Raw genomic sequence first — 20,360 nt, 5'->3', positions numbered from 1 at the left:
TTTCCCCATGGCATATGTGGCACAACAATGAATGATAATTAAGTACCAGTTAATCTTTATCCTCTTGCTGTTCTAAGCAAGCAGCGGAAAAATGTAACTGCTGGACATAAAAAATAACTCGTTAAACAGAGATGGTAATGCACTTATTTCTGGACTGGTAAATAACAGGTCAAACTCATTGTTTCTTTTACACTTATGAAACCCTATTAAAAATTCTTAAGCAACCTAGTTATGGTTTTTAAGTCTTTACTAGTATATAAACCATTGCAGCCAGATTGTGACAGCATCTGAATTCAAAGCGTACTCCAACAGTGTAACTACAAATTATTCAGTGAACTCCACAGCGTAGTTCCCTCTTAATCCTGTTTCATATTTTTAAGCTAATGTTGAATAAATTGGCCAAGATGCAAGATTCTAAAAATTAAAAGTATATCAACCTATAACCTTAAGCATGCCTATTCAAATATTCTGACCTACTAATTTAAGAGATAGGGAAAGTGGCAAAATTAGAAAAAAAGGCTTTAGTCAATGTGTAAATTTTTATAAATATAATTTAGTTTATCAATTTTACTATTCTATATACAGAACCTTCACTCCTTTGCCTCCCTTTCTTTTTAAAAATTTGCTGCATATCCCCATGATCTGAATTCAAGGCTCATCATCTGTGCAGTCTACAGTACATTACGTTTGTACAAGCTCTGAATATTCCTATGTACTCTGAATTGCAGATTATTCAAACCTTGCATATTCCAGTCATTTTAAAAGGAATCTACTCCAGGCCAACCTCATCTTACAACTCGAGGCATTTCATTCTAAAGCAATGACGGCACCGACCGCCGCCCCATGCTAACTGACGGCACCGACCGCCGCCCCATGCTAACTGACGGCACCGACCGCCGCCCCATGCTAACTGACGGCACCGACCGCCGCCCCATGCTAACTGACGGCACCGACCGCCGCCCCATGCTAACTGACGGCACCGACCGCCGCCCCATGCTAACTGATGGCACCGACCGCCGCCCCATGCTAACTGACGGCACCGACCACCGCCCCATGCTAACTGATGGCACCGACCGCCGCCCCATGCTAACTGACGGCACCGACCGCCGCCCCATGCTAACTGACTGTATTGACCACTGCCCTATGATAACTGACTGCACCGACCGCCGCCCCATGTTAACTGACTGTATTGACCACTGCCCTATGATAACTGACTGCACCGACCACCGCCCCATGTTAACTGACTGTATTGACCACTGCCCTATGATAACTGACTGCACAGACCACTGCCCCATGTTAACTGATTGCATTGACCACTGCCCCATGTTAATTTGTAAACTGAAACACAAAGAGCTGCCCCATACACACACAAAAACACAAATCAGAAACTTTACTCAGAACCTACATGGATCTGTTTATCAATTGTACATCTACACACCTGATTCACAGGGTAAAGAACTGGCCAAAAAACATTTAAAACATGGGATGTACCTTGTGATTAATTTGAATTCTGCAGGAATGAAACATATAGAATAATGGATAACTTGGTAAATCACAAACTCAGGTTAGATGACTACATACACAACAAAAACTAAAGAAGTTCGAACATCTTCCACTGTCCAGCCTCTTGAAACTTATTTTACACATCATCATAGCTACTGGATTAAAAGGCCTCGGTTCAGCACTGGAACACCACTATCCTATCTGGGGCACTAGTTTGATCTCCAAATCAGAGCGATGCCAATCTTAGCTGCATTGCTTTGCGAAGAGATTCGATGGAAGTTAGGCATTTTGTCACTGGAGTGATGGGCAAGAAGTTGGCAGAAGTTACTCTCGAACAATGCCCAAATACGCCATTCACAGCAGCATTGTCAGAGGACTGCGTAGGGCATTGCTTCACTGCGCAGACTAACACAAATGGTCACTTAGGCAAGATACTGGTGGACCACCGACCTGTGGAATCATAAGTGCTTTAGTGATAAGGAAAAGATTAAAAAGAAAAGATGAAGGAATGCGATCAGCTGTAGCTGGAATTAATCCATGATCAAGTCCTATACTTTTAGGAAAGTCAATATATGTATTAGGGAAATTCAAGTCTATTATGAAAACTCCTGCTAGCCCGCAGCACAGCAGCATTGCACCCATACATCATAGGCAAATTTTATCTGTACAATCTGGAAGCTGCTAAACACACAATAAAAATGGAACGGTCAGCACAAACTCAGAGTCTTCTCTATTAACTTAGTAAGTACAGAGTTCAAATGGAGACACAACATATTGCAGTTGAACCCTATAGTACAACTAGCAGAATCTCATGTGACGGGGGGGGGGGGGGGGTGTATGAGGAGGCTGTGCTTTTAATTTATCTGAAATGAGGATTATAATGACGCTTGTTTTTGGTAGCAATTTAGAAATTGTAACCCTCTGCCCTGTGGCAACAAGGTGGCAATATTTGAAATCACCTATTTCTTTCTATCCTAGAAAATGCATAGATTTAGCAAGTGGATGGATCTAGACCAGAATTCACAAGATGTCCATAAGGATGTAGCAAACACGAAAGAAGCTCAGAGTGATTAGAACCACAAAATGTAATTGCGGCACTGTAACTCCTTCCTCAGCATGTGTTAATGTGTTTACATATAATTGGAATATTTGTATATTTACCATTTTACACTGAATAAATTGGCCATATGCGGCATCACATCATGTGATTAGCACGTTATCTGGACCTTGTCGTCAACAAAGCAGAATCTCATGTGACACGGGGGGGGGGGGTGTATGAGGAGGCTGTGCTTTTCACAGGCTTGTTGAATAACAGTTATAGAAGTATTCACAAAGAAATATCATCTGAACTTGTTGTTAACCCAAACTGAGTTAATGCCAGGAAAGGTTTGTAAAGGCAGAGCTGGTAAGAAAGGAGAGAAGCAGGGCAGCATTATTCATTTTAGTACGTCATTCAGGGAGGGGAAAAAAAGCACATTTTAACCTAAGGTTCAAAAAAGTATTTTAAATGCTTCTGAGAAAACGTTTCCAGCTATGTTTGAAGACTCAGGATAATTGGTTGGTTCAGTTACTGAACTATTGACTTAACCCTATTATCGTTTCTACTCTAGGTAATGACTCATTTAAATTGATAACTGTTCTTTTAGATTTAAAATAATCAGTGTTAGATTTTTGGTTTTAACTATGTGGTTCTATGCCTTAAATTACTTTAGGACATTAGAAAACAGTTTACATGCAAGAGGAATATTAACGCTGAGCAACTAATAGAAGTGTATAATTGTATGATTTTGATCGTGAGACTGGGTAGTCATTAACACACTGATCAGAGGCAAGACATTTTCCTATGTAGGTGGGAAGTGAAATGAAGCAAGTATTACCTTTGTGCAATGGCAGAGATATAGGAAGGAAGGGTGTGTGTGTGTGTGTGGGGGGGGGGGGGGGGTGGTGGTGGTGGTGGTGAGGGGGGGGGGGAAATTGGGTGGAGAGAAAGGTTTCCTCATTTAACATGACTTTCATTCATTCTGTAGAAATTATTTTAACGTTAACAAAATGGAACTTTAAAAGCAAGCTCAAATAATTTTTTTTTAAAAACATAGTCCTGGCAAGAAGCTTAAGATTCCTTACTCTGTTTGGAGATCAGCGAGGACAGATAGTGTTTCATCATGCACCAACCTGTCTGTCTCACCTAACCTATCATCAGCTTAGCTGCAAGCGTCACAAACCTAGCCAGACACACCTCGGCTTCACCATATTTACATCTTCCACAGCTGCACCAAAATAATCTGATTCAATACACACTCCAAATGTGATTTCAAAGGTTGTGTTATGAAGACACTTATGTTAAGTAACATGAATCTTATGAAGCAAATAGTGCATGAGTGACAGTATTGATTAAAAAAAACTTGAGACAGAATTTTCTTATGGTAACGCTAACTACTTGTATACAATATTTTTTGCAAAAGTTTTTAAATTGGAATGGAGAAGGAGTTTCATTCATGGATCCTACAAGTTAAGCAGAAATATAAAGGCCATCAACTAAACGCAAGCACTTCCAGAAATTCACCAAACTGACAAATCCACAGATCCTGCCTCAACCATTCTGGGTTTGGATATAAATTTTAAAAAACACTTTCACATTTTTAATATCTAAGCTGCTGAGAAGTTTTATAATATAGTAGACAGGAGCCACACAAAAAGCATGCTTTATAAAGTTGATCAAAGGAAGAGCCGCAAACAATGCATTTAGTACCAGCTGGTTATTGGGAGGGACTGCAGAAGTCTAATTGAGTTTGGCACTTGGAGGAATTAAGATAACCACACCTGTCAAATTGAACTATAATTGAGAAGGAAGATAAATTTATGTGATATAGCTAAATCTCTTATTTGTGGTCTTCATTGCGACCATTCTATCCAATACTTCCCTCTCACTGGTTATTTTTTCCTTGCAAACATTGAAATTGGTAGCTCAAAGTACGTCATAATCAGCCATTTCCCAACCCTGGAGATTTGAGATCCAGGGTCAAACAACGCCAATGTTGAAACTATGTCATCTACATTATCCATTAGCAGTGTCTAACTTTTTATGCTCAGGTAACAACGGATACCCGATACTGATCAAAAGACAGTACTGCAATTGGTGGGGGGGGGGGGGCTCGCAGGTTACCATCATCTGAATCCCATGATTAATTAAGCCTTTAATCATCCCATGGTATTTAACTTTTGGGTCCAGTTTAGTGCCAGCAGTCAGTGATGCTGATGCGAGTTTATGTTCATACTCCAGGATAAACAGTACATCATAACTATGTTTTGAGAAGCAACTTGTAGGCGATTACAGGTCACAGAATTTACATATAACATAATAAATGTGTAAGGAGCCCTGAGTTGGTTGGATCCAGTTCATTCACAGGTTGCTGTGCTTCTCATGTGTACTGTACAAGCCCTAGATCTACAAGGAATTCCATGTGCCTTAGTAATTCACCCTGACTATTCACTTTGAATACGTCCAAGCTATGTGTGTTTACTTAAAACTGATGGTTAGCTTCTAAAAATAAGTCCTCTTGCATTATGGTACATAGAGTTTACAGTGAAACAGGCCACTGGATAATACAGGAACCAAAAGAATTTGAAACAGCGGTGAAAATAATGAAGACGGCACGCGACAAAGGTTGTAAAATGTATGAAAATATCCATCTTCTGGTGCCGCAACACAGAGCAACATTTTTCGGGATACAGAGAGATCCTGTATATAGCTATACCTCGCCTCAAGTTTGATGCTGATTATAGGTCACATTCTAGTTCCCAATCAGTAGGCAAGCTCCTCATTACCAGAGAATCAAGCTAGTTAGTCAATAAATAAAAGTTTCTATCAGAACATAGTTAGCTCTTCTTTGCTGCTGGGTTGCATTATGAACGGAGTTCTAACTAAACTCAGACTGCAATTCGAAAAAAAAAGATATTTTATCCCAAATGCCTAGATTAATAAATTACAGCAAACTTATGCTGCAAATTTACCTCTACCGCTAGATGAATAGGAAAGTAAATATATTAATAGTATGGCTTTAAGAAATAAAATTTTACATTTTCCAATGTTAATTACACTCTAAACAACAAATATTCCATCAAAATATATTTTGATATTTGAATTATAAAATGACACTAGAATAAACTCTTAATACAAACATTAATTTAATTGCAATTTTAATTGCACCTTCCAGGTCAGTAACACTGAAAAGAAAATTGCTTCTATTGCACATAAACTCACCAAGAAAGGAATAACTTTAGGCAATTGGTTTATAATCCCTTCTCCAAATTACAGTCTACTCCTCTTAATTCTGAATTGCCACTTTACTCTTATTAACATTGCTTAATTCAAATTACTGGATAATTCATTTTTTTGAAGCACAAAAATGGCTTTGGGTTATCTGAAGTAGACTGTAATTTCTTTCGACAACTGAAAAGATTCAGATTCCAAACAGTAGTTCAGTGATGCCACCTGTACCTTGAAACCAAATAAACACTGACAGTGTGATTGGATCAAGCATTCAATCACTGGTCCTCCTGTTTACAGAAACTATAAATCATAATCCAGACAAAGCTTGTTAATGAAGTGAAAGCATTAGTGTTGGTATGAGAATGCCTCGAATACCAATACTTTGATATTACAGAACTGGTCCTCCAATGCCAGTCCAGCCCAACGTTACATACAGATGCAACATGTGATGGTTTTGGGATATGGTGTAATTGTTTAAACTTTTCTATTCTGAACCCATTTGAATTACATTTTCAACTATCCCCTCCCCTGTTTTGTTATTTATTAATAACCAAAAAAATATTTCAGTTGGCCTAACATGATCATTAGTTGTCAACTGCCATAATAGAACAATTCCTATTCAAATCTTAAAAGGGAAGACCTGAAATTTTATAAGGATTGGAAGCTTATGTTTAGATTATTTTTTTTTAAGACATGTGACTTTTCAGATGATAAGAACAATTTTGCAATGAGTTCTCCTCTCCCTTCTGTGAGATAAAAGTTATAATCCAAACTCTTAAGAAACCATCCAAAATAATAGTCTGAGTTGGTAATTAAGCAATGTAAGTTGCAATATAACATTTACAAATAGTTAGTACACTTATCCTAAAATATATAAAGAGATCCTATTGATATCAACATATTTAAATATGACATCCCCAATGTAGAATGTTACTCTGATCAGGCATAACAGATGGCTTAATTTTAAAAGAAGAAAATGCTGGGTTCCGGGACTGATAAAGGGTCAGGTCCAAAGGGCTCTTGGTCTCTAGCAAATACTGACTGACCTAATTTTCTATGTCAGATTTGCAGCATTCATAGTTTTCTTTTTACCTCCAATAGACGGGATCCTGCATTACTTTACCCACCTTCACCAAAGAAAAAGCACCAAAACAAGTTTTTGTTGTTCTTCTCCGATCACAACTGTGCTGAACACCTTTTGCATCAAATGTCAGCACCAACTATTCCCAGGTGTGTATAGCACGGGCAGGTGCAGAGTTAAAACACCTTCTGCCCCAAAGTGACTTAAGGCAGACATCAGAAAAGCACCCCAATGATCTTTCCATTTCCAACATCAACAATTATGGCCTCGCTGAGCGACAATGTAATTGGTATAAAATTAGGGACAGTTGTGGCTCAAACTACTTAAAACTGGGTTGAAACTGCCTAAACATATTTCAGCTAGCACCCTTACAGTGAGAGGATTCTTTCAGTTTCATTGATTTGGGCTGAATCATCCCTGGGACCTGGGTTTGAAAAAATTATCAACAACTTTACACTATTGTGGCAGGTTGGACTTAGTGTGTTGATATATAAACAATTTATTTTGTGCGGACTTCCACTGTCACTTGGAGCGGTTTCATTAATTAATTGTTTGAACAAATACAGGTGAGGGAACTTGGTTTAAAAGGTGTGCCAAACAGGAATAAACTTTTGTAGTATTACTTGTTAAATTTGCGGCCACAGTAGCAGCATCACAATTACTGATTTCACCTTTCATTATCTCAGTTTTATCCAGAAGTTTCGAACCTCTGAATGCAACTTGGTGAAGTCTTGCAGTGGAAAACAGAAGCGGAATGGTCCTAAAACAGATTGTGATAAATATGCCCAGTGTTAATATATAAAAAACACATTTTAACACAACTATTTAAAATCTAAATCTGTGGGCTTTAGTAAGCTTCTGCAAGTGGCCTACAAAGTCAGGACTCTTTCGCATGTAGCACTGAAAAATTTCTCATTACATTCCCATATATTCAGTTCCCACATTCGTAATCTGAAGGGCTCCATTGTACATTCACGTGCAGTTACAAGTGGAATCTGCATGACTAGCAACCTTACACAGTTGTCTAGTGTTAATTGGAAGCAGTTGGTTATTTAATATGCTTGCATTTCCCAGCCACATTGCATTTATGGGAGGACCTGTCACAGCAGTAAATGTGCAAAGAATACTAATCACGCAATATATTAAATCATTCAGTTGACTAATTCTGAATTCTTAAGTGCTGGAAACATTTTGAAAACACATTGGGACATCCTATAGCATTTTGGTACGGAGACTTGGATTTGTTCTAATTTTGGAACACAATGAGTTTTAGATTTTTCTTCTCTCAGCGGAATGGTTTTCCTGTTACAAAGAGCTCATTTTGATATATTTTTTAATTAAGAGACTGCATGCTCATCAAGAAAAACAAGGATTATAGGTGTGTAAAGAGAAAATGTTCCCTTCCCCTGCAGTGTCACCATGTTCAATCACAACTTAAATACAACTTAGAACCCTTGCAAGACTGCCCAAAACATGTACCTCAACTCAAGCTCAGAACAGTTTTTCTTCCTGTACCAGTGTGACATTGCCATTTCTCAAACCAGCCATTTCCCAAAGGCTTCTCTGATTGAGATTTTCCAATCCAGGCCAAATAGTACTCAATTGTGAAAAGTTTCATTCAGTCATCTCATGTCCTTCAGGAATTAGATAGAGACAGCCTGAACATTATTAGCAGCTCATTCCATTGCCCTGGACAGGATCCCAACCCAGCTCCAAGAGACAGCATTGTAGCACATTGCATCACACCAACTTACTGAAATCCAGCAAGTCTTACTTAACTTTGGAAAACAGGCCAGGTAACGTAATCCATTCTAAACAGTATTCTGCGATTCTCACCAATCGTAATCCAGGAGAAGCACAATATAAGGACTAAAGTGACCTGAATTTTTACTTACATTTATAATAATTGGAAACATCCCACTTCAGATAAGAGTTGAAAATAAATTGCAGGCCTGACCATGTAAAAATGTTCAGGATCCAAGACTTAATGTACAGATTTGCTCAGTGCTATAGTGCTGCAGTTCTGTGTTTGGTCACTAGGGGCTCTAAGTGAGCTATGTAATGGCTATCACAAAAGCCTCTGGTGGCAGAAATCAGATGCTCACCATAATTTTCTTTTTTTTTAAAACTGGTCCATCAGAACTTCCACCAGCATTTTCTGTAGGTCAAGAAATAGCAGCTCACAGATTTTGAACCAGTGAAATGATGCAAACCCAACTGGCCTCAGGCCTGCAACCTGCCCACTTACAGTGCAACCAATTTGGGAGAACTCTCAATACAGCTTGCTGTTCAATGCGCACACAATGCATTGAACACCAATAGGCTGCCCTCGCGTCACAGCACTGATGTTTGCCATTCATTTTCTGTGGAACGATTCCAGGCCACCCCCCCCCACCCCCTCTCTCGCTTGCTTGCCGAGACTCCAGATACAATCCAGGTCCAACCAAACCTTCCAAGGCTGTCAGAAGTTTCGACTCCGAACTGAACCTGGAGTAGAAGCTTCTTTCTTCTTTTCGGTTTACACAAAGCATTTCTGGATCCATTTCACAGCAAAATGCTCAGTGCAAACGGCACTTCTGTGTAAAAGGGTCCCTTTTTTTTAAATCCTGCATAAGTAAAAGCTGGGAATTTCTTTGAAAAATCCAGAAAAACAGCCATGACTGAGCACCTTTACTTGGAGAAGCTGCTGTTCAAGTCTATTTCTTCTTCCACCTTTTGCAGCAGCGCCTGAATGTCATTTGCCTCGATACCAGACAGATTTGAAGGGGTTACGGGACTCTCGAGAGAAAGAAACGCAGTCACATCCATATTGTTCAAGCCTGTTTGGGGGTCTGTCTGCAAGAGCGGCTGTGTAGCCTGACTGCTTCCCTCGGAGCCGGAAGGAAAAGTCTGAGACTGCAGCCGTGTCTGCTCCTGAACAGGGGGAATCTGGGAAGAACCGGCTTCCTGTGGTGGGTTTTCCTTGCTGCTGGAGGCTTTTTCTTTGCTCAAATCACGGCAGGCACAATGGCACTGACAAGACTCCTCTTGCTTGATGATTATGACAGGAACACTCAACCCTATTTGCTGCACTGGGCTTCCTGCAAGAATGAGAAATGGAACATTACGCACATTTATAAGATACCATCTGGTCCACAAAGCAGAGGCAGCTCCATCACCGATATTGTGCTTTTATTACTCGCCGGTTTGCCTTGTTGGAGCCTGGAGCTTTGGGAAAAATAGTTCTTTGCAGTGTTGCTTCATTTTTAGATAAAGTTTGAATCAGAATATCAAGATATGTTGGGTTTGCAGCTTGAGATACATGCAAATTAATGGAACATTGATTTCAACTTTATATGCAGCCCACAAAAACAAAATACTTGGACAGCTGGCCTGGTTGGTAGCAAACATGCAGGGTTAGTGAAAGGTAGTTCGACATGCTCCACCACACTTCCTGGGCACCCTTATTCAAATATCCATAGGTCTGAAATGTATGGCAGCCACGTGAAGTAACCTATACACTGTTACCAACTATTGTATGGACTTAGCAACCCCGGAATACACTGAATTTAGTAAGTCTGCTTAGCCGCTGGAACCTCTGTTTCCCTACTCCATGAATACTTGTTTCCCTACTCCTTGAATGCTTGGAAAGGGAAAAATTTCCAGGACTATGGGGAAAAGGACTAATTGGATAGCTCTTTCAAAAAGCCAGCATAGGCATGATGGGCTGAATGGTCTCCTTCTGTGCTGTTTCATTCTTTGATTCCTCTTGCACTTGGTCCGTCTACAGTAGTGAGTGGAGGATGCGACCTCTCACCATCTCCTACTGCACTAGAATCAGCACAAATGAAATACTGCAAACTATTTACTTTTATTAAAAAACCTTTATCTGAGATTACATTGGACACTGTTTATATCCCACTTTTAGTGCTAACTATCCCAGTAGTCTCATGAATTATCAGGTCAGCCTGCTAAATCACATCCTACTGATCTTCATGAAATGCTTTCATGTATTCCCACACCCTAGCCATCGAAGCCCAGGCAATTCAGTCCTGTGTGTGCTAATATTTCTTGTTTGCTGGTTTGTGAGGGCATTAAGTCACCCACAGTGTGGAGCTGGACTCATTTGTGGCCCAGACTGGATAGGGGTGGCACCTCCCTTTCCTGAAGGATATTTTTGAGACAGTTGGGGTTTTACAGTTATTTTCTAAGTGCATAAATTACCAAGTTTATTGAATTCAATTTTACAACTTGCCATGACCTCTGGATTGCAAGTACAATACCATAACCACTGGGCTACCATACCATTGTGAGAGAACCATCACCACAAGGACTGCAGCGGTTCAAGCCAGAGGCCTCTCATCACACCCTCAGGTCAACTAGTGATGTGCAATAAAAACTGCCTTGCTAGTATCATCCACATCGCAAGAACAAATAAAAAAAATAGTTCTTAAGGTTTGGAAAGGATGCTCTGGTCTCTGTTGGATAAGTTCTAAATCAGAACGTTGTCTGATGCCCAAGATACCATAGCATTCACCTGTGTGGTCCATGAAAAAAAAAGCTCAGACACCTTAATGTATTCCACCTGAACGTGAATTAATCCGCTCAAATTTTTTTACTAAAATTTGAAAAACCTGGTAATTTGGAGAAAATAGAAAATCTAAGTTACCTGTGTTGCCAGTAACTGGTATTGCTGTGGTAAAAAACACCTTTTCTACTTTAGGCCCCTGTTTCTGAAATATAAAATGCAGTTATTAGAAGAAAGAATAAATGTTGAACTTAATCAATAATCACAAGTAACACACATTAATATTCAGTTTGATGAAATAATTAATTTCGGCATCTAACTGCACCAATGATGACAGCATTCACAGGGCTAATATCAAATTTATTCTCCACTCTGGTAGTCAAAATAGCTGGTCAGCGTGACAGGAGCAGAGCTCTGTGATACCTCCAACAATAACCATTCTACATTTTGTTTGGGTTGGTGATTATAGAAAGACAGGCAAATGTAAATGTAATTTAAAGAATGACTTCAAGTAGCTGTACATTTTATAAAAATCCATCACCTCATGTGTGGGCTAAATACACTAAGCTGTCTGGAGACATCTAATTTAATCATTGTTGCCTTTATTTGTTAAAGTAAAGAGAGCGAGCAAAAGAGTGTGCACATGGGAGAAAGAGGGAAAAGAAAATGAACAAAGAACTTGCATTTATACAGCCTTTCGCAATCTCAGGATGTCCTAAAGCGCTTCACAGCCAACAAAGTACTTCTGAAATGTAGTCATTGCTGCAATGTATGGAAATGCAGCAGCCAAGTTGCACACAAGATTCCACAAACAACAATAAGATAAATGGCCAGGTGATCTGTTTTAGTGACAATTAGAAACTACCTCATTCCTTCAATATAGAGATTTACCAAGGGGGAGGGTGGTGAGAGAGAAGATAAAAGACTCTCCCCAATGGTGACTGACCTGGTTTGTTTCCAGCATTTTCTATTTATTTGTAAGAAAACTCATCTTTAATTGCTGAAGCATCAAGGAAGTTTCATGCTCCAATATTTATCCTTTAGGCAGAGGCACCTAGACAATATGCAGCAATTGTTTTCTTTGCCTCATTAGTATTTTGCATACTGTGTTTCTTTTAAATCTGCAAAGGAAATGTGCCTTTGGAGGCCCAGAGGAATAAATGCTGGGGGTTTTCCAGGATTGTTTGTTCCCTGCCTGGACTGCTTGTCACAGTAAGGCAATAAGAATAGGATCTGTGGAAGGCTTGGCCAAGTAACAACATGCAGTGACTCAGTGAAAATATTCAGGAAAGATTTTGGACTCATCATTTCTCAGAATCAGTTTAAGCACGCTCAAGTCAAATACTGTACCTCACACATGAATGTACAAGTTTTGATTCATAGGATGCATCTGCTTGAAATACTATAACATAATGCCTTCTGGATGATAATGTTCTCAGTGATGCTAAATCAGCGCTTTTCAAACTTTTGTGAGGGGGACCCCCCACCGGAAATTATTAACCATCCCCCAGGCCACCCCTGCAAATATCGACACAACTTCTGAAACATAGTACATCAGTTACACAAAGGAAAACAATGCCTTCATTGCAGAAAATGCTTTTATCAGCATTCAGCGATGGAAACGTGCTAGTAAGCAAACACAGAAATTTGGAGCAGAGAAGATTAAGGGAGGTTTAAGAGATTTTCAAAAGGACAAGGGAAAGGGCAGGCAAGTGGGATTAGATGTAGTACCAGCACAGGCTCAAATGAGCCAAATGGCCTCCTTCTATGCTGTATTTAGTGTGATTTTATCTGATGACCTTGTGGACCCTCTCCCCGACTCCTCCTAGAGATGCTGTGGGATCCTGGGGACTTCAGTTTAAAAAGCTATTCCCTAAAGCAGTAGACTAAAAAAAATGGCATGCGTAAAATGAGACTAGAAATTAGAAATGTTTCAGAGTGTCTGGAATAAACTTCCATGGAAGATAATTAATACTGTGCTAATTAACTCCTTTACAAGGAAAATGAAAGGATCAGAGATTATAGAGAAGAAGCAGTTCAAACACTTCATTGAACATTATGGTATCAGTCTTAGGTGGAGCCAGAGAAATCTTTTTTTTTGCAATGAAACTGGCCAGGGGTATATTATATTACATTGATATCACGGTGCTTTTGTTCACTGTGAAAAGTTTCCCTGTGGTTCTTCACTCCATGCAAGAGATTAAATAAACTAACAAGCGTCCATGAGTGCAAACTGCACAGTCTGTTGGAAGCAGACTTCATGGGCTATCAGCCTTCCGATTCCATACTTCGTTATGATGAGCACAACTCAAACTGGAGCAAAATTTCAAGTTAAGCATCAACAACACCTGAACCATGCCCACCCAACATCATAATTATGTGATGCTAGTTTCCAGCAACATGTCAAGTTACATCAAAACTACAACACAGACTATTCGGCCCAACTGGTTTCTGCCGGTGTTTATGCTCCACACGAGCCTCCTCCTTCCCTACTTCATCTGACCCTATCAGGATACCCTTCTATTCCTTTCTCCCTCATGTGCTTATCCAGCTTCCCCTTAAATGTATCTCTATTTGCCTCAACTGCACCTTGTGGTAGCGCATTCCACATTCTTACCACTCTTTGGGTAAAGTAGTTTCTCCTGAATTCCCTATTGGATTTATTAGCGACTATTTTATATTTATGACCTCTAGTTTTGGACTCCCCCACAAGTGGAAACATCTTCTCTGGAAGTTTTTCTACTACCAAGTACAAAACTTTTAAACAAAGGTTTTCTGAACAGATACCATCAGGCACCTGTCTGAGATTATATTTAATCAATAGGCAGACCCAGCATCTCATCACAATGTAGCTGCGTTGCTTGTAAATTATTTAGAAGCAGCATCCATGAAATACCATAATCATTTTTGTGTGGGTGGCGGGGGGTGGGGGGGGGGGGGGGGAAGGGAGAAGAGGAGGAAACACAGATATGGGGAAAGGACAGTTCTGGGCGGTTATACATATTATTTTAATTTATCAAGTAAATCAACAGAAATACTTATATTTACATATTGCCTTGTCCCATCAAAACATGGCAAAGCACATAATGAATTACTTTTGAACTCAGTTAACAGCTGCTTTCTAGGAAAACTTGCCATCCATTGCACCCAGCAACATTCTACAGAGAGCAATAGGGTGAATGATCTAGTTAACCTGTACTTCTTTGGTGTTGGTTGAGGGACAAATGTTGGCCAGAACAACGGGAGAAGTTCCTGCAAACCTATGACGAGTGTTATGGGATCTTTAATATCCACTAAAACCACCAGGACAATCAGGCTGAACCTTGATTCAACAGATCATCCAAAGGATGTCACCTATAAACAATGCAGGACTCTCGTTAGCTGGAGTGTCAGCCTAGATTACATGGTCAAATCTAGGTATGGGATTTAGGTCTACAAACTTCTAACCGAGGGGAAGAATTTTACCAATTCAGCCAAGCTGACAAGTTAGATTGTGGCAATACTTGAGTTGTCCCTCCATCTCAACACTACTCAAAAGTTTTGGTTAAACGATACACACTCACCATTTGCTCAGAGTTTTGCTGAACAGTGCTGGCTCCATTGATGATCCATTGTAGGTTCTGGTCTGCCATTACAATGCTGGGCTGTAGAATAGTGGTGCTCTGTGATGGAGTAATTGTTATAGCAGAAGTGTTTGTACCTAAAGGCACAGTTTGTACCATGGCTGGCATTGACTCTGCGTTACCAGATGATGGAAGGCCATTACTGGGCATAGCTGGAAGCCCTTGTGTGGGTGGCTGTTGCGTTTGAGTAGGTTGAACGAATTCTTGCTGACTGGTTGAGAATTGCGTGATCGGTGGGACAGGCACTTGAGGTGTCTGCAAAATGCTGGTGGGATTCACAAACGCTGTTTGGTGTGTGTTGGTAGCCAGAGCATCCAATGAAGTGGAGACAGGGCCTGCTGCTTGCTGGGAATGGTTCTCAACATTTGGCTGTGTCATGGTTTGAAGTGGGATGGAAAAAGACAACAGCGATCCAGGGTCTCCTACAGCAGTATTAACATTGGGTGCAGGCTGAGCATCATTGCCATACAGTCCAGGTATTCCAATCATCCCATCTTTGGATTTAGGAGAGAAAAGAACAATTTATTTTTCCAAAAAGTTTCTACAAAATCATAACTACAGTTTAGCAAGTTACAGGCAACTTTCAGACCAATTTTTCAACTATGATTTTATTCCCTCTTCTTACCCCCTCAAATCATAAATGCCGAGCAGGAAGAAACACCGCTGTAAACCCACGCTACAGCTCGGATGCTCTATAATTCACTGACCAGCCAGAAAAAGCAAACTTCAACTTAATGCAGAAACAAACAAACAAACCATTTCCCAAATAAGTTGAATGAAAGGTTTAAGCAATGATTGAAGTTTTATTGGCCTATGGGGTGTATAGTTCTTATAATCAATTCTCATTTACTAGAAGGGAAAAAATATCCTTAGAGGGATTTGATTTTATCTGTTCATTTTCTTTGAAAGTGGCAGAGCACGGTGTGGCACAAAGTCCGAGAGACAATATTCACATTTCCATACCTCCAAAAGCTATTCTGAAGATTGTAGCAAACTGTCCCGCTACAAGGGGAACTGGGTCAAGTCTAAGGTTGTAGCATTCTGAAGCAATTTTTCCACGTGAAAACTACAATTTGCCTTTCCTTTCACTGTCCTGAGAATTCAGCTAAAGAGGAATTTGGAGTTACACTTACTTTTGCCTCCTACTCTGTGCCAGATAGGCCTTGTGCAGGAGGGTTTAGAACAAGAGTGCAGTTTAGTTGGTGTAAAGTGGGGGTGGGGGGGTGGAGAAGGAAGAGGAGATAAATTTAACTAAAATAGTAATTACACCAACTAAACTGCACTCTTGTTCTAAATCCTTAAATCCGTTCCTCCATGAATCTTTAAAATATATATGATCCAATGGGGACCCAAAGATTAAGAATTACCATATCTTTACCACTCTCTCTCTCCATGGGCAGAAAGGTACTTGTCTACCTCACTTTTTACTGTCTGGTCAAGACAGAGTAGAAAATACAAATAATTCTGAAATAACTAACACATTTTGAGAAAGTCATTATGCTTTCTAGTAATGTATGGTAATCCTCATTCTTCACCTGCTCCATAATGAACCTAGTCTACATGGCACTACCAACCCCTCCCCTCCCCTCCCCCTCCCTATTTTTCTGGTTATCGCTCTTCCTCTCCTAAGGCAATGGCTTGTGCTAGTGCGCTGCTACACAGATAAAGGCAGCCCTTTAGTACCTCAACCAACTGCCTGTATATAGTGTGTATTAGTGGGTAATTGCTACCTTGGAGCTTAACAAATCCAATCCTCAGTCAGCCTCCACATGTGCTCATTTTCCAGCAAAGGTCATTGAGCAGTGATGAGTAGCAGAAAGCCTGGCTGATATCCCCCCATCCCCCTCTAGTCCAGGAACGTAGAAGCCAATTGTGCTGCCTGACCACTGCCTCGGCTGAGACTAGCCAACTCAGTACAGATCAGGGATCAAACCTAAAGTCCTCTTGGGCTTCTATTTTTGTAGCCCTGTAACACTCTACAGGCAATATTTGGGTCCTTTCCAGAAGGCATTCAATAAGGTTGCACATAAGAACCAGTTAGCTCAAATTAAAGCTCATGGAATTGAAGGCAAATTATTGACCTGGTTAGGTGGCAGAAGACAGAGTAGGGATAATGGGTATGTACTCGAATTGGAAAAAAGCGACTAGTGGTGTCCCACAAGGATCTGTGCTGGGGCCTCAACTATTCACCATATTTATTAGCAACTTAGATAGCACAATAGAGAGCCACATATACAAGTTTGCTGATGACACAAAGACAGGCGGCATAGTAAGTAGTGTAGACAGGAGCGTAAAACTACAAAGAGACATTGACAGATTAAGTGAGTGGGCAAAACTGTGGCAGATGGATTTCAACACAGGTAAGTGTGAGGTCATCCATTTTGGACCAAAATAGGATGGATCCAAGTATTTTTTTAAATTGTGAAAAGCTAGGAACAGTGGAGGTTCAAAGAGATTTAGGGGTCCATGTACACAGATCACTAAAATGTAGTAATCAGGTGCAAAAAATAATCAAAAAGGCTGATGTAATATTAGCCTTTATATCTATAGGGCTAGAATATAAAGGAGAGGAAGTTTTGTTACAGCTATACAAAGTCCTGGTTAGACCACATCTGGAGTACTGTGTACAGTTCTGGGCACTGCACCTTAGAAAGGATATATTAACACTGGAAAGAGTGCGCGCAGATTCACCTGAATATTACCAGGGCTCCAGGGGTTAAATTCTGAGGCGATTACATAAACTAGTCTTGTATTCCCAGGAATATAGAAGGTTAAGGGGTGATTTAATTGAGGTTTTTAGGATTTTGAAAGGAATTGATAGGGTAGATGGAGAGAAAGTTTTTCTGCTGGCGGGGAGTCTAGGACAAGGGGACATAACCTTAAAATCAGAGCCAGACCATTCAGGAGAGAAGTTGGGAAACACTTCTTCACGCAAAAGGATGGTAGAAGTGTGGAACTCTCTCCCACAAAAAGCAGTAGATGCTAGCTCAATTAATAATTTTAAATCTGAGATAGTTAGATTTTTGCTAGCCAAGGGTATTAAGGGAGCCAAGGCAGGTAAATGGAGTTAGTACACAAATCAGCCATGATCTCACTGAATGGAACAAGCTTGAAGGGCTGAACGGCCTACTCCTGTTCCTATGATCCTTTCACCGCCGCCACACCCCCATCTCCAAACTTCCATACACTCAGCATTCCCTGCAGAGTACCTAAGCAATTTAATAGGCTTATGTCAATACGGCTCTTTAGCTGGTTTGGAAGTATACAAGAGCAACCCACAAAGGGGACTCTCCCTTATATTTCCCACACCACACTGAAGAGTATCTGCCTTTCAACTGTTGTCTTCCATTCAACCGTGGTGTACAATCTCAAGGAACAGTAGGTGGGGCCAAGATCTTTATGGAAGACTTCAAGAAGAATGCATCTTGAGGCATCTTATCCTCCCCGGACTCAAAGTTCAGCTTCATCAACTCAAAAGATATTTGTAATGTTGTCTCATAGGAGTTCATAAAGTCTGTTTAGTATATATCCTAATTTTGTGAAATATATAATTTTGTGAAAACCTACGCATTATCAAAAACCATTAATCTATATACTTTAACATTAAATTTCTTGACACTCCATTTCTAAGCAGATGATTACAACTCCTTCCAAATCGTCCATGTAATCAACATGTGTTTCAAACTGATGTTGTGGGGACTTCAAACACTGCCTTATTTTGTAATTATTTGGCTGCAAAATAAATGTTTGTTAGAAGAAAACTAAATCATATTAAACACAAAAATCACAGGAGTTACTAGAAATTTCCATTTATTTTTGGCTGAAGAGAGTAAACCCGCAGTGTTAATAAATTTGAAATAAGCTGCAATGCTGCAGACAACAGAGATTCAATCAATCAGTCTGTTTTTACCTGTTTGCTGGGAGCCTTCATGGCTGGTACAGCTATCAGTATTGTGAAACATGGATTCAAAGATACTTTCTGCTGAAATGGTGCTCAGGTCCCGTCCTTGGGTCTAACAGAGGAAACAAAACAGGAATTGTACTGCATTACAATCAATGAAAGATGTGTGTGTGGAGGGGGGGGGTGGTGGGGAGGAGAATGGGGGTGGAGGTGAGGAGTTGTACTAAAGTGGCTTGACATTTCTGGCTTCTGATAAATTCAGAACGTGACACTCAGCCAGTCCAGTTTGCTCCATCATAACCCAATCTGAACTTTTTCATCTTTTCCTCCCATCACAAATTCACATTCCAACTGTCTGCTCAATTAGGAATTACAATTCCTCCCATTCCATATTTCTTCCCCTCCTCCCCCTAAGTCTCCAGTTCCCATTGGATTGAGAGCCCATGGGCTCTTCAACACTTCAGTCAAGCCTCACTCGGTTCTCACTCCAGGGTGAATTCAGTGATCTCGAGAGCACGAGTCAGGGATAAGGCTACAACACTCCACTGTTGATCCTTTGACTTGCATTTCCTTCAACCGAGGGGGTCACTAAATTTGCCCTTATAGTAGTTTCATAGTATGATACAGCACAGAAGGAGGCCATTCAGCCCATCATGCCTGTGCCTTCTAGGTTCACAGATTCATTTTCCAGGGTCACTGACTTGCTATCAGGAGCAGAAAACCTGGCATACATTTCCCCATCTTGGCTCAAATACCCCAATCATTGCCCCAGTTGAGATAAGTGGGGGGAAAAAAATCCTGAAAACAAATGAGGCAAAACAATATAGGGGCAAGGTTTTATCTGCTTGCTATTGGCATCAAAATTGTAAACTTGTCCTTGTATAAACAGTGGACAGATTCTTTTTTCATCTTAATGATTAAAGCATCCTGGAATTCTGTTCATAGGCAAAAGGCGAGAGGGATTAAAACAGTGGGTAGACTAGGTCTGATTACCAATTGAGGAAGGAATAAGTCTGGGACACTTGTATATATTGGTACAGAGCAAAGAATTTGCTTACATCAGAATTGATTAGTTATCCCAACGACATTAATCACCTTGTGGAAAGAAAGGAAAAGGAAAAAAGAACTTGCATTTATTTAGCACCTTTCATATCCTCAGGATGTCCCAAAGCACTTTGCAGCCAATAAAGTACACAAACAGCAATGAGATAAATGACCAGATAATCTGCTTTAGTTGGTTGAGATATAAACGTTGGCCAGGACACTGGGAGAACTCCCCTGCTTTTCTTCAAATTGTGCAACAGGATCTTTTACATTCACCCAAGGGCAGATGGGGCCTCGGTTTAATGTCTCATCTGAAAGAAGACGTTCGACAGTTCAACGTGCCCTCGGTATTGCACTGAAGTGATGTGCACAAGTCTCTGAAGAGGGGCTTGAACCCACAACCTTCTGACTCAGATGACAGTGTTGCCACT

The 20,360-nt window shown here is 40.3% G+C and overlaps 1 protein-coding gene across 1 annotated transcript in view; it reads right to left on the bottom strand.

Moving 5' to 3' along the window:
* Positions 1-5,646: 5,646 nt before the first annotated feature.
* mtf1 (metal-regulatory transcription factor 1) overlaps positions 5,647-20,360 on the bottom strand; it is a 60,074-nt gene continuing 45,360 nt past the window's right edge. Inside the window, exons 8-11 of the mRNA XM_068006433.1 lie at positions 18,895-18,997; positions 14,925-15,478; positions 11,503-11,566; positions 5,647-9,934 (exon numbers count right to left, since the gene is read on the bottom strand). Coding sequence (XP_067862534.1) covers positions 9,525-9,934; positions 11,503-11,566; positions 14,925-15,478; positions 18,895-18,997 — 1,131 coding nt within the window. The 3' untranslated portion in view covers positions 5,647-9,524. The remainder of the gene's footprint in view (positions 9,935-11,502; positions 11,567-14,924; positions 15,479-18,894; positions 18,998-20,360) is intronic.

The sequence above is a fragment of the Heptranchias perlo genome, chromosome 26 (assembly GCF_035084215.1).
Source record: "Heptranchias perlo isolate sHepPer1 chromosome 26, sHepPer1.hap1, whole genome shotgun sequence".
NCBI classification, from domain to species: Eukaryota; Metazoa; Chordata; class Chondrichthyes; order Hexanchiformes; family Hexanchidae; genus Heptranchias; species Heptranchias perlo.
This window is presented reverse-complemented; position numbering and strand designations above follow the sequence as displayed.